The sequence below is a fragment of the Teleopsis dalmanni genome, chromosome 2 (genome assembly GCF_002237135.1).
Source record: "Teleopsis dalmanni isolate 2A chromosome 2, ASM223713v2, whole genome shotgun sequence".
NCBI lineage: Eukaryota > Metazoa > Arthropoda > Insecta > Diptera > Diopsidae > Teleopsis > Teleopsis dalmanni.
In genome coordinates, this window is record NC_051847.1 from 167,519,375 (window position 1) to 167,532,489 (window position 13,115).

Below are 13,115 nucleotides of genomic sequence, written 5' to 3' on the forward strand. Positions count from 1 at the left end.
TCCCTAATGTATATATTTTTGGAACTCTTTCGATGGTACCATCTAATTAATTTCAACTAATTATGAAATTAATGACAGCCTTAATTTCTATATAAATACTCACAGTATTTTTTACAATTATCTTTCACATATCTGTTAAAATGATGTGATTAATATCATTATAAATGCTCTTAATATATTTTTTCTAATCATTACTTATATATCTCTCCATATAATTTACTAATTTCGATGTAAATACGTTCAGTACTTTTTTCAATCATCTCTTATATATCTTTCTATATGTTTAAACTAATTTTAATGTAAATATTTTCAATATTTTTTCTAATTATCACTTATATATCTCTCTATATGGTCTACTAATCTCGTTGTAAATACTCTCAATATTTTTTCTGAACATCTCTTATCTATCTCTCTAGTTGATCTGACTAAATTCGATGTAAAAATTTTTAATATATTTTTATTCTAATAATCAGTCATATATCTCTCTTAATGGTTTACCTAGTCTCGTTGTAATTGCTCTCAGTATATTTTTAAATAATTTCTATCCATGTCTATGTGTGTAGATGGTTTAACTAATTTTGATGTAGGTAAATACTCTTAGTATTTTTTTTTTTGTTGACTTTCAGTTAAAGTAAAACATCTGCCCTCAACTCTTATCAAAATCTATTATATCTGCATCAAAGAAATATAATTTTGAAAGATCTGTTGACTTTTGACGCCAACTTGCATTTACGTTAAATTTATGTAAATTTTGCATGTTCCTAACTCTTAGAAAAGTGGAAGATAATTTATGCGAATTGCACATCTGACGCGTTCTCTAACTCATTTTTACCTTTCCAACGCTACTTATGCCATGAAAAATACTCTTAGTATGAAAATCTTGAAGCAAATAAATTTTCAAGCGACTAAACTTATTAGATTAACGTAATGTTGCCTAACTTAACATAACATAACGTAACGTAACGTAATGTTAGTATGGCTGAACACACATTTACACGACGACGTATCCTTAATAATGCAAAGATTAACTTTACAAAGTACATGTGTACTTGCTTTCCATTCTCAAGGAAGATTTACATATTCTTGCTCCTTAAATGAGTTATTTATGCGCAACTTGGAAGAGTGTCATATGCGTTTTATAGTTTAATATACAAAAGATTTTTTCTTTTTTTTGTTTTCTTTTTAAGAATAAAAAATGAATTACTTGTTTTAAGTTATTAAAAAGTTATTAAGTGGAAAATTCACAAAAGGATAGATTTTTCATCTTTTACTCTCAGTTTCTTAGCTTTTCGTTTGTTTACTTTGAGTTCTTTTTTTATATATTTTATATTTTTTTGTAATTATATATAAATTTTATTATAACAAATTTATGTGTAATATTTATTATTTTTATAAATAATCTTAATTAATTTTGCATAAATTTTTTCTACAATATTTATTTAATATAATATTTATTTTTGTATAATATTTATAATAATAAATTTTTATTTCTTAACGTGTTTATTATTTTTATAAATATAACTTAATAAATAAATTGAAAAAAAATTTTTATTACAAACCTTTCATTATTTATACAAAAATAATTAAATAAATGAATTAGTAAAAATTATTTTCTTAACACACTTTTTATTACTATATATATATTATTTTATTTAAATTCATTAAAAAGTTTCTTTAAGTTTTTTTAATTATTTTTATTTTAATTTTGCTTCTACTTAATTTTTATTTATTTATTTTTTAAACACTCATAATTATTTTAAATTTATTATCTAAACAAAAATTTTCTTTTATGTTTCAGGTAAGAGATACTCAGAATCTCTTGCGGGATCCTTACTTCCAGACTGGTTAGGTAAGTAACAAATTTTTCTATTTAATTTATATATTTATTATTTTTTCTTTGTGATAATTTTCTTTAATTATATTTTGCAAAAAATAAAAACAAAATTACCAAACTACAAATGAATTAAACTATTTTTGATTTTTGATTCAAAGCCTAATTTTTGTTTTAAAAAAAAAAAAAAAAATATGAGACAATATTAAAAATTTTGATTTTTGTTATATGATTTTATTTTTAATCAAAATTCGATTGATCAATTGTGAAGTAGAAAAAATTGTTATTTATTTGCTAAATCAGATTTGAATTAAAGTGAATTGGCTTTTTGTGTGTAATTTGTTCCTTAGTGAGCAATTAAAAATTTCTAAAACTTCTAGGAACGTTTATTTATTTCGATATACTTTCCTTCCCCATTCCCGATCTCAAGGCTTTTTGTACTTTTTACTTTTTTGAGAATGCGTGTTTATTTTAAAATTTGTACTTTTTAATGTCAAGTTAATTGCTCAATAACTTCTTAGTGGGCGAGGCACTACAGTTTAGCAGTCGTTAAGGAGGTAACAAGAATACAAAAATTTTTAAAAAAATTTTAACTAAAAAATATAAAATAATTATGAATGTTGTGTGAATTTTCTTTTAGATATATATTTTTATAGCATGTGCATGAAATCATAATTGAAATAATTTAAGATACATTCGCCTAAACAATGCGATAAGTATCTTTTACAAAATCCTATATATATATATATATATATCTTATGTGTAGTAAGAATTAAACAATGCAATGCTTGCTAAAATATATAAAATATAAAAAATAATTAATAAAAAAAAATTTCATGTTAATAAATACTATCATATATACTTGTTTGTATATATTTATGTATGTATATGTTTAGTGTACTCGTTTTAATGATAATAAAATGTTTAACACGCAAGTTTTTTTTCGTTTTTGTTTTGTAAAACAACTTAAAAACAAATACAACGTTTAAATATTAAAACACACGCAACAAAATCATTTATTAATTATTCAAAAATATACATAAAAACAGATAAAAAGTGTTCTTAACACATTGTAAATAGCCACACTATATATCTAGGTACACACAACTTACAACAAACAATTGTTTAAAAAGTACTTCAATTAATTTTATTTATTCAAAGGTGTACATAATTACACACACAAATACAATTCCTCCTCACCTCAGCAGATAACAAAGCAATGTATCTGAACATAATTTCCAAGCCATTGCCAGTGAGCGCAACAGAATTAATCATCGTTTAGGTGTTTTATTTCTCATTCTCATTAAAAATAATATATTAAATAATTAAAAATATTATTAGATATAATTAACAATGTTTATTATAATTGAATGCCGAGAAATTACTACTCACTATCAGTAATAGCTCTTCCATCCTTCTACGACTAGCGACTAGCACTGAAGGAGCACGCGATCGGTGCTGCAAAAGGGAATAACTCAGTAGAAGATACATAAGCATTATTTCAGATAAATATTCTTAATAAATTGTTTTATTATTTAATTAAACTCATCTGAAACTTAAAAAAACATTGCACATAATTAACAATTTACTTAATATTAAATTTAGTTTTATAAATTATAAAAATGCCCTATGGTTTAAGTCAACGTTAATGAGCCTAAATACGTATGAGTATATATGGTATACCAGATACAGGGTATACAGAATAACTCCTGTAGATTTTGAAGATAATTTTTTAATACAAGTAGCAAAAAAATTATACAGAAATCTAGGGTCAAATTATTAAATTTCACTCAGATGTAGAGCCTCAAAACAGATTCTTCCATCAGCAAAAAAATCAGTCTTTATCTCAAAAACCTTACGTTTAAATAACTTATAACATTAGTTAGTTTATTAAACATTATTCTTGAGATTAAGTAGAAATAATAAAAATATTATTTTTTTATATTTTTTAAATATTGAAATTATTTCTCGAAACTTTTTTTAATATTAAAATTAATTATTAAATATATATTTTTATATAGAAGCTAACAATAAGTATTTATATCCTAAAACTGCTAACATTTTTAATACAAATTTATTTGTGTTAAAATAAAGAAAATAAAGAAGTTGTGACTTTGTGAGAATAAAAGAAACAAATACTTGTCTCTGAAAGATCCAATTTCAATATATAGTATTATAGCTCCTAGTGCCGTATAACTGCATTGGTCTCTGAAAGATTCACTTTGAATAGATAGTAGTTCAACTCTCGGTGCCGTATAAAAAACTCTGGTCTCTGAAAGTTCCATTTTGAATAGATAGTACTCCAGCTCCTAATGCCGAATAATTGCCTTGGTCTCTAAAAGGTTCACTTTGAATAGATAGTACTTCAGCTCTCAGTGCCGTATAAAAAGTACTGTAAGAATTTAGCTATTCTCTGTGCTCCATACAAGGAGTCAAATATAGACCGTATAATATGAGTTAAAAAATCTTTTGTTGTGTCTTGGGCATCCACATTTCATCCAGTGGTTTTAAAATTGGATTTCTTCCTAGTATTTAGTATCTGATTTTTTCCACTACATATTCTCATGAAAACGGACAGAATGTTTTTAATCCAATTAATTGCATGCAGCTTAAAGTCACAAAATCTGTGAAAATTTTGGTTCTTTTATGATCACTCTACTAGAAACTGCCTTGTTTAAATTAATACATTTTTTGGACAGTCTTTTGTCTTTATTGTTCATTCAGTGGTTTTAAAACTGGACTTTCCTCAGATATATGAATTTTCCATTGTGTCCCCTTTCACCAGAGTACAAAATGATTTAGATTTAGGTCTTTATTTTTCTAGACAGTAATGTATTTCGTTGCATATGTATCCCAAAACTTCTTAACATGGTTACTTTGTCTCTATTCATCGGGAAAAAGTAGGTAGTTTAGATTTTAGCTGAAACTTCCAATGAAAAAGTTCAAGGAAATAAATAATAATAATAAAACTGAAATAATAATAAAATTAATAATAATAAATAAAATCTTCGAAATTTTTATTAATGGTAGCCCTACAAATATAGTCAAACATTTATACTTAACCACATATATACTTATTAGGTATATCACTTTCTTTTTTATTAAGTTAAATTATGTATATATTGGTTTTTTTGTTTGTATACAGAAAATTAATTAATGATTGATATCATAAAGCAATTTCATATTAAAATGACTCGGATTCATCGTTAATTTTTTTATTAGACTGATTATATTGCAATAACTTGGATCTCGACTCTGCGGACAGAGTTTATTAGAAATCACATATTTGTCTTCAAAACATGGGAAAAAAATGTATTGATTTTAATAAATAATTTTCATACTTTGTTGTTATAAGTTTTACTATTTAATTATATATTTATACACGTAATAATTGATTTCCTTTGTGCAGTATGTAATTATTCCCTTAATAGCACTTGAAAGATGTATAACAGCACTGCATGTAATGTTTTACAAACTAATTTGTCATGATAAACACATGTATAATTACTTTAGAGTACATTTTCAAGTGAAAATTATAAATTAATTAATATAAAATTATTTTAAATAAAACTGTTAAATAAAATGAAAGCACTTTTGAACGAATGCTCTCATTTACGGAGAATTCTTTTAACCATGGAATATTGCTATTCCTCAGTTTTCATTTCACATATGAAGTACATTTCTTTAAAGGTCTGTACTCTTTATTGGTCAGAATTGTTGGACTTATCTTTGTTCCTATAAAAAGTATTTTAATGTGATAGTATTAAGAGTGATTTAATGTAAATATATATTTGCTAACAATTACGGGGGACTAACAAAAATTTGCTTAGTTGGCAATACGGAAAAAATATTTGACAAATCAAAAAATAACAGCTGTTTTTGCAAAGCTTAGTGATACTTTATTTGAAGTGTCACATCAAACACTCTGCCTGTTGGTACTTCAGCGCTCTCAGAAGCCGCTCATGGCATGGTCTCCAGCCAGGCTAGCTCAGTCGGTAGAACATGAGACTCTTAATCTCAGGGTCGTAGGATCGGGTTTCACGTTTGGGCGCCATTTGTTATGTCTGCCTGTTGGTAGTTAGCGGTTCCAAAAGGCGCTCATGCACGAATAATTTTTTTTTCTTGTCGTCTGTAGTAATTATTCAGTTGCGAAGAAACTCACCCCACAACCGACGAGCATACCGAGCTATCCACCGTGTCATGAGCGGCTTGTGAGTGCGCTGAACTACTAACAGGCAGACACAACACACTATAATAAATGACACTTTAAAATATCAACAATTTTTATTTAATTCATTATAAAATTAAGATGTAAGATGTAGGATTTCCCTTAAAAGGCAAAGCACTCAAAAAACCCCAAAACATTAATTATATTAAATAATTCAATTATATATTTAACTTATAATAATGTAAACAATTATATGCACACACTATCTCTATCTTTACATATTTATATTGTATTATATTGTATATATTTGCCCTGTGATGGAAAAAATGGCGAAAAATGTACAAAAAACTTGTCTGGTATCAGCAAAATTTCATATTTATTGCCAATTTATGCACATAAATATCAATTTAAATGGAAAAACAAGCATCAAACCAAATCAATAGGAACATTAAAAAGCCTGCTTCAGACTCACAAAAACAGCAAAATGCAATTTATTTGCCCGAACGGCGCAAGTAGAAATCCATTAGAAAATTAATAAAGGAAATAATGTGGTTTTCCAGTGGATGTGCGACGAGTGAAGAATAAGATTCATACACTTTTATCGCATTTTAATAATTGTACTCCGAGAAGGCATATTTAACAAAATTATGATATAAAAAATTATATATCGCAGATACGAGCATGAAAGACTCTTCTTACTCTAAGCAAATTGAAAATATAATAATTTTATTAGATTAAATTTTATTTTTACGAAAAAGAAAAAACACATAAGAGGGCCTTATTATTGTAAATTAGCACCCTTATTTCGAAGCCATTTATATTATTGAAATACATTAGTTGGAATTATACAAAGTAATATTTCATTTGCTTAATTTAATATTTATTTATATCTATTTATTTATTTTTTATTTAGAGTTAGAGAAAAAAAATGCAATCAATATTACTTGTATTATATTATTTTGGAATAACATAATCAGAAGTCGGTTGGAACATATAAATCACTATGGATACCAATATGTAATAAAATACTTAATAAGACCATTCATATAAGAAGAACACTGAGGATAGACTATGAAGTATGTTCAAATATCTTTAATAAATAAACTATAATTTTTATTTGAAATTAATATTACATTACCATCATACAGAAAGTCTGTCCTGTCCTTATTTTTCTCTACTATAAAATGACTATGTACTTGCTTTATGTACTTAGTCACTAGTGATTTGTCGATACTGCCACCAGTTTTAGCAGATATGCTATAATCCAAATGAGAATCTTCATTTTTAATAAGTTTTAGTCTGCCTGCTCACCGAAGTCTTTCACAGTTCACCGAAGACTTTCGCAGGCCACCGTAGTCTTTTATTTACATTTACGTAGTGTATTTATAATTATTTAGTCTTAAAGACTGTACAGTTCACTAGATCCATTATTATAACAAGAATATGAAGACGGTTGTTTTAACGCTGTCATTCCTCACATTTGTGAGTCTCGAAACTCTAACTACATCTCTAAACCTTCCACATATTCATTCATTCTAAACCTTCCACATTCTTAGCCAATATTTTCACTTCTCTTATGGGTTGATGTTGTTGCTCTTAAGTGCGCAACTTCTGATATTGTATAGCTGAGACAATATATCGTCAATTGTTGCGATTAACGTATCTAATAAATTTTTCCAAGATGCTTGTAATGCAATAAAACACATATCAGAGTCCTAATAAAACCTATATCCTCTATATATATATTGAGTATACTCACATACATTTAAGTAAGATCCAAAATTTAAAACTTAATATCTGCATATATATTATTCTACGATATATAGTACATATATGATACACATACTAGGTTGTGTAAATACCTAGCTTCGAAATGCATTTAAAATGCTTACATTGTAAATATTTTAGTTGCCAAATTTTCGCCAAAACTCCATTGTAGTTACATGGGAAATGTTTAATCTGATGCAGCAATTATCAAATTACGTATTTAATTGTGTAGATACTCTCAAACCTACACACAATCAGCGACATTTTACACTTTCCGCCACTTGAATGTGATTGGCGTGTTTCCTTTTCCTGTTGCTTTCGCTTTTAAATGCAATTTAGTTTTCCATTTTCATCAACTACTGCAATTAGGAATTTTCACATCAGTTTAGAATGAAAATTAGTTTCAAAAATCATTGGTCTTTATTATCATTTCAAGTGCTCGTATTCCAATAAAATTTTATAACAACTCAAATAAATTCAGGTACATGAGTGAATATGATTTAAAGTGATTTTAAAATTATAAAAAAATTACTATATATTAGAATTTTTGTAGAAATAAACTAGATATAAAGATTCATAACATACTACACTATGACCTATTAAAAAAAATTTATTTTAAACAAGTATATAAAGGTTAGAAAGGTCAGTTGCTTCTACAGAGTGAAAGAGGCCTTATATGACAGATCCTCACACACTAACAAAAATACAAGTTTTTAGTAAATTCCCTATTCGGCACAATCCTCGTTTTATTTCTAAAAAGAGTGCCTAAGCTAGTCAACAAAGTATATCAGATGGGTATTTTAAGAACTATTTAGCTTCGCTTAGAAGAATTCAAATGGTGAAGGGAAGACTAACCCGTGGCAACACTGTTGTATGTCAAAAACAAGAGGCTTTCACAATAAAAGTTATATAGATTGCTCGTTACTTTGACTACAGCGAAAAATGAATGAAAGGGAAACGAAATAAAGGTGATATGACTGCTAGGTTCTTCCATTGTGAAAGAAGAAGAAATAAAAGACATAGGATTTCAAGAGGAAGAGATTAAAGAGGAAGTAGTGGTAGAAGTAGGAGTACAGGTATCACACTCACCTGATTTCGATTGCCAGGTTCTTACACTGTGGAATAAGAAGGAATTGAAGATGAGGAAGTTGAAAAGAAATGGTTTAAATAAGGAGAAGTAAAAGTGGAAGGAGGAGTAAAAATGGAACTTCATAAATCCACATTCGCAAATTTGATTTATATATATATAATTTATACTTTTTGTATTTATATACATGTATGAGAAACTAAAATAAGTAAGAATAAACAAAAATAGATTAAATATCAAGATACTTTAAAACAAAACATTCTAATAACGTTCTTTAACATAGAACATAAAATACATGTATTGATTTTCTTTTCTTTTTTATATCCCAAATACCAAAATTATTTTTCCAACCACATTTCTTACACAGTTACCCATATTTTAATTTAGATTTATATACGATATCTGCAAATTCAGCAGATAAATGCGTATAATTTATATATGATTTATATATTAATGTCGTTTTTGTGTATATGGAGCAGTAGGAAAGAAAAAAGTGTTTTACATGCACTAAAAATTTCGCAACAATGAACCAAACAATCATTTCACAAACATACAAAGGTTCGCATTACAGATTTGCCATTCCGAAAAGGGAGTCCAGGTCTTTCACTTCTGCTATTACCGCTGCCGGTGCCGCTGCCGGTGCCGCTGCCGCAGCCACTGCCATTGTTGAAATCAGGCAATCCATTTCGCAGTATTAAAAACATTTACGACCGTAAAAACTCAAAAAACACAAAAAAAAAACAAAACTGTGTCACACACACATACACCATTACATAAAAATACTCATCTGCGTACGTACATTAGTACTCCCACCAAGTAAACACGGGCACAGTCACAGGCACAGGCACAGGCCCCGTACCGAATAGAACAGAACAGAACAAAACAAACCATGAAAATCAACCTGCTATGGAATATTTTCTACAAAAATTTATGAACACACACTTCTCCATGTTTGTACGTACGAAATTCGGGCAGCATAAGCATTTTTGCAGGCGTGTGTCCTTTTTTATTTTCCTTCACCGTTACTTGGTGAAACAATAATTCTTGTTATCCCTTTTTCGCACATAATATAACAAACATAAATGCGATTTCTAATGCTTAATGTTGAATATTTTTGTTAATTTTTTTTTATTTTTTTTTTCATTTTTGTGTTAAGCAGTTATATATCAGAGATATTTATAGGTTTGTAGGCATGTATGCACTAGTATGTATGTAGGTAGAAATAGTTGATGGATAGTGAAGGAATGTAGTGACTAGCTTTTCTTTAATATAATAATTATCATTACCACTTTAGATGGATAGTTCTGTATTTATTAAATAAAGAAACTTAATTAATTTGCATTATATATTAATTAATTAAAAAAATATTCATAGTAACATTTATTTTATATTTAATATATTTTAATTTATTTCACATATATTATATGCCAATCTTTACATATAATAAACACACAATTTTAATCTAAATGAATATTAAAATCCATTGTAAATTAAATCCTTCAATTAGAAAAATTGATTCTATTTTAAATTCAGTGAAAAAGTTATAAATATCAAATTACTTATATCATATATTAATATCAAATTATAATTAGTTATCAATTATTAGTTATCTGTTGCATTAATCTCTAATTATAATATTTATGATATTGTTATAAAATATATATAAAAATTAACATTTTAAAATAATTATCAATATTTATAAATAAAAATATTAATGTCCTACGACAATAAACCTATCTTCGAATAGAAAGTGAACACTAAACAAACTTTTAAATTCTTATCCTAAAAATTTGTCTCTTAAATGTTAATGTCTTCGAATAGAAAGTGAATACTAAAGAAACTTTCAAATTTTTATCCCCAAAATTTGTCTCTTAAATGTTAATGTCTTGGAATAGAAAGTGAACACTGAAGAAACTTTTAAGTTCTTATTCCAAAAACCTAACTCTTAAATATTAATGTCCTATGACAAAAAGACTGTCTTTGAATAGAAACCGAATAGTAGAGAAATTTTTTAGCTTTTGTTCCCAAAATTTGTCTCAAATTTGTATTCGAATAGGAAGCAAATGGTAGAGAAATTTTCGAATTATTATTTAAAAAATCTAACTTAAATATCAATTTTCTGTGACAAATAAAATGAGTTTTTGTGTTGACTCTGCAGTTACTTCAGATACTGTCAAATATACGTTATCCATGGTTGTCGCATATAATTATTCGACTTTAAGTACCAGAAATTGTTCTCTTCTAAAACATAAACCGTGGAGTCAGATAATTTGTTTATACCATATATAGATATTTATAATGCAAAATTTGATGCACTACGACAGAACATCTATTTTTGAATAGAAAGTGAATAATAAAAAATTTAAAATTTAAAAATTAGCCTTTAATCAAATGAGTTCTTGGACTGACCATAGTGCTATTTCTGATACTGTCATAGTATCTATAATCAGGAAACATGTATTGGCTTAATTGTCAGAAATTGCAACCTATCAAAATTTATACCGTAGACTCGCTTGTTAATACACAAAATCAAAGTGAACTTGATTTGTGTTATTAAAATTTCGAATTTTTTAAATTATTTTTTATTTATTCGAAATAACTATTTTAATTCTAAACAATCATTACAATTACTGTAGTATTTCTAGAACCGCGGAATTAAAATTATAGAGAGCTATTAAATGCTTAGTTCTTTTCAGCTCTTAGTGTAGTGACTAAATAATAGAGCTATATATTAGTTATTTATACATATTACATTTTTATTATTTTAAACATTTTTTCATTTATGTATTTTTCAAATATATATTAATATTTTTTCTTATATTAACATATTTACTAAAACTTTTATTGTATTACTTTTGTACATAATATAAAACTAAATAAAAACAGTTCCTGAAAAAATACATTTCAGTGATAACTATCTAAAACTACCAAAATATGTACTTTACAAAAAAAACTTTTTTTCATTACCAATTCCAATACAAAAGTTATTATTTCCTAATTCTTTTAAGTTAATTTATATTTGCTTAATTAAAAGCTTATTTTTTTTTCTTTGTATATAAATTTTTATCTTAAGGCATATGTATTATATAAAAACCTTAACATCAAATCAAAAATCGTAAAAACACCATTTGTGCACATTGATAAGGATACTTCAAATTAATTTCCGGTACATCCTTACCTTATACCATGTATATCTAGAATATAATGTATTATATATACTAACAAACACTTGCCCTTTTTGTTAGCATACTTTCATACCTTTTTTCTTTCATTTATATATATGTGTGTTTATTCCTTTCCTTTTATTTCTTTTATTTTTATTTTTTGTTTTACTTTTTTTTTTTGTTGGTTACTTCACAAAATCTAGGGTATTTATTCACCCAAATTTTTTTAACATTTATCATGCCTTCATCTGTGAACATTCCTTACACACAAATATACGTAAATCGAGAACGACGAACATTAAATGCGTCCATGTACAGCCACACAAACTTCCTTGTACACCCACATTTTTTCTCAAATGCCACGCAAAATACACTGCAAGAAATTAGGAATATTTATTTGTACACTTCTAAGCGTAAAGGAATTAAATTTCTCTTTTGGCATTTTATTTGAAGGAAAGTACCAGGCTGGGAAATTATAAAGAAGCGAAATAGTATTATAGCTAAAATAGATATATTCATGTATTTATGTGGATGTATTTGTTTACATGTTTATTTAATTGTCTTAAATGTTGATATTTTGTTAAAGTCAAAATGTGAAAAAAATTGTATTTCCGACGGCTTCGAGTCTACGTCACCTTTGGTTTATCAAAGCTAAAAGGGCAATTTTAAAGGCGCGTCTAATGTTTTTTCTGCGATTTTTGGCGGCATTTGCGGTTGTCTTCATAATTTTATTTGTTTTTTATTAAATTTGATTTTATTGAGTAAATGAGTAAGTTTAGTGATGATTTTTAGTGAAGATTTCTTTTGTAACAAATCCATTATGACATTACTTAATTGCTTTTAAAGATTTTTTCTATATGTATTAAATGTATAAATAATATTATTATATCTTCAGTGACAGTATTTTTTATTTTAAATCTTTTTGTGCACATAATATATAAAAAAAACTCTATTACTATAATCTTAATAATATAATAATTACTATAATACATATTCCATAGAGCTACAATCTAAAGTTTAACCCAGATCAAAAAACCTCCTATCCAGATCAAAAAACCTCCTATTCAATTCTCATGGATACGGCTAGGTTTGAAGAGA

The 13,115-nt window shown here is 26.5% G+C and overlaps 1 protein-coding gene across 1 annotated transcript in view; it reads left to right on the forward strand.

Moving 5' to 3' along the window:
- LOC119676117 (homeotic protein ultrabithorax-like) overlaps positions 1-13,115 on the forward strand; it is a 131,356-nt gene that overhangs the window by 54,790 nt on the left and 63,451 nt on the right. Inside the window, exon 3 of the mRNA XM_038087346.1 lies at positions 1,799-1,849. Within this exon, the coding sequence (XP_037943274.1) occupies positions 1,799-1,849 (51 nt within the window). The remainder of the gene's footprint in view (positions 1-1,798; positions 1,850-13,115) is intronic.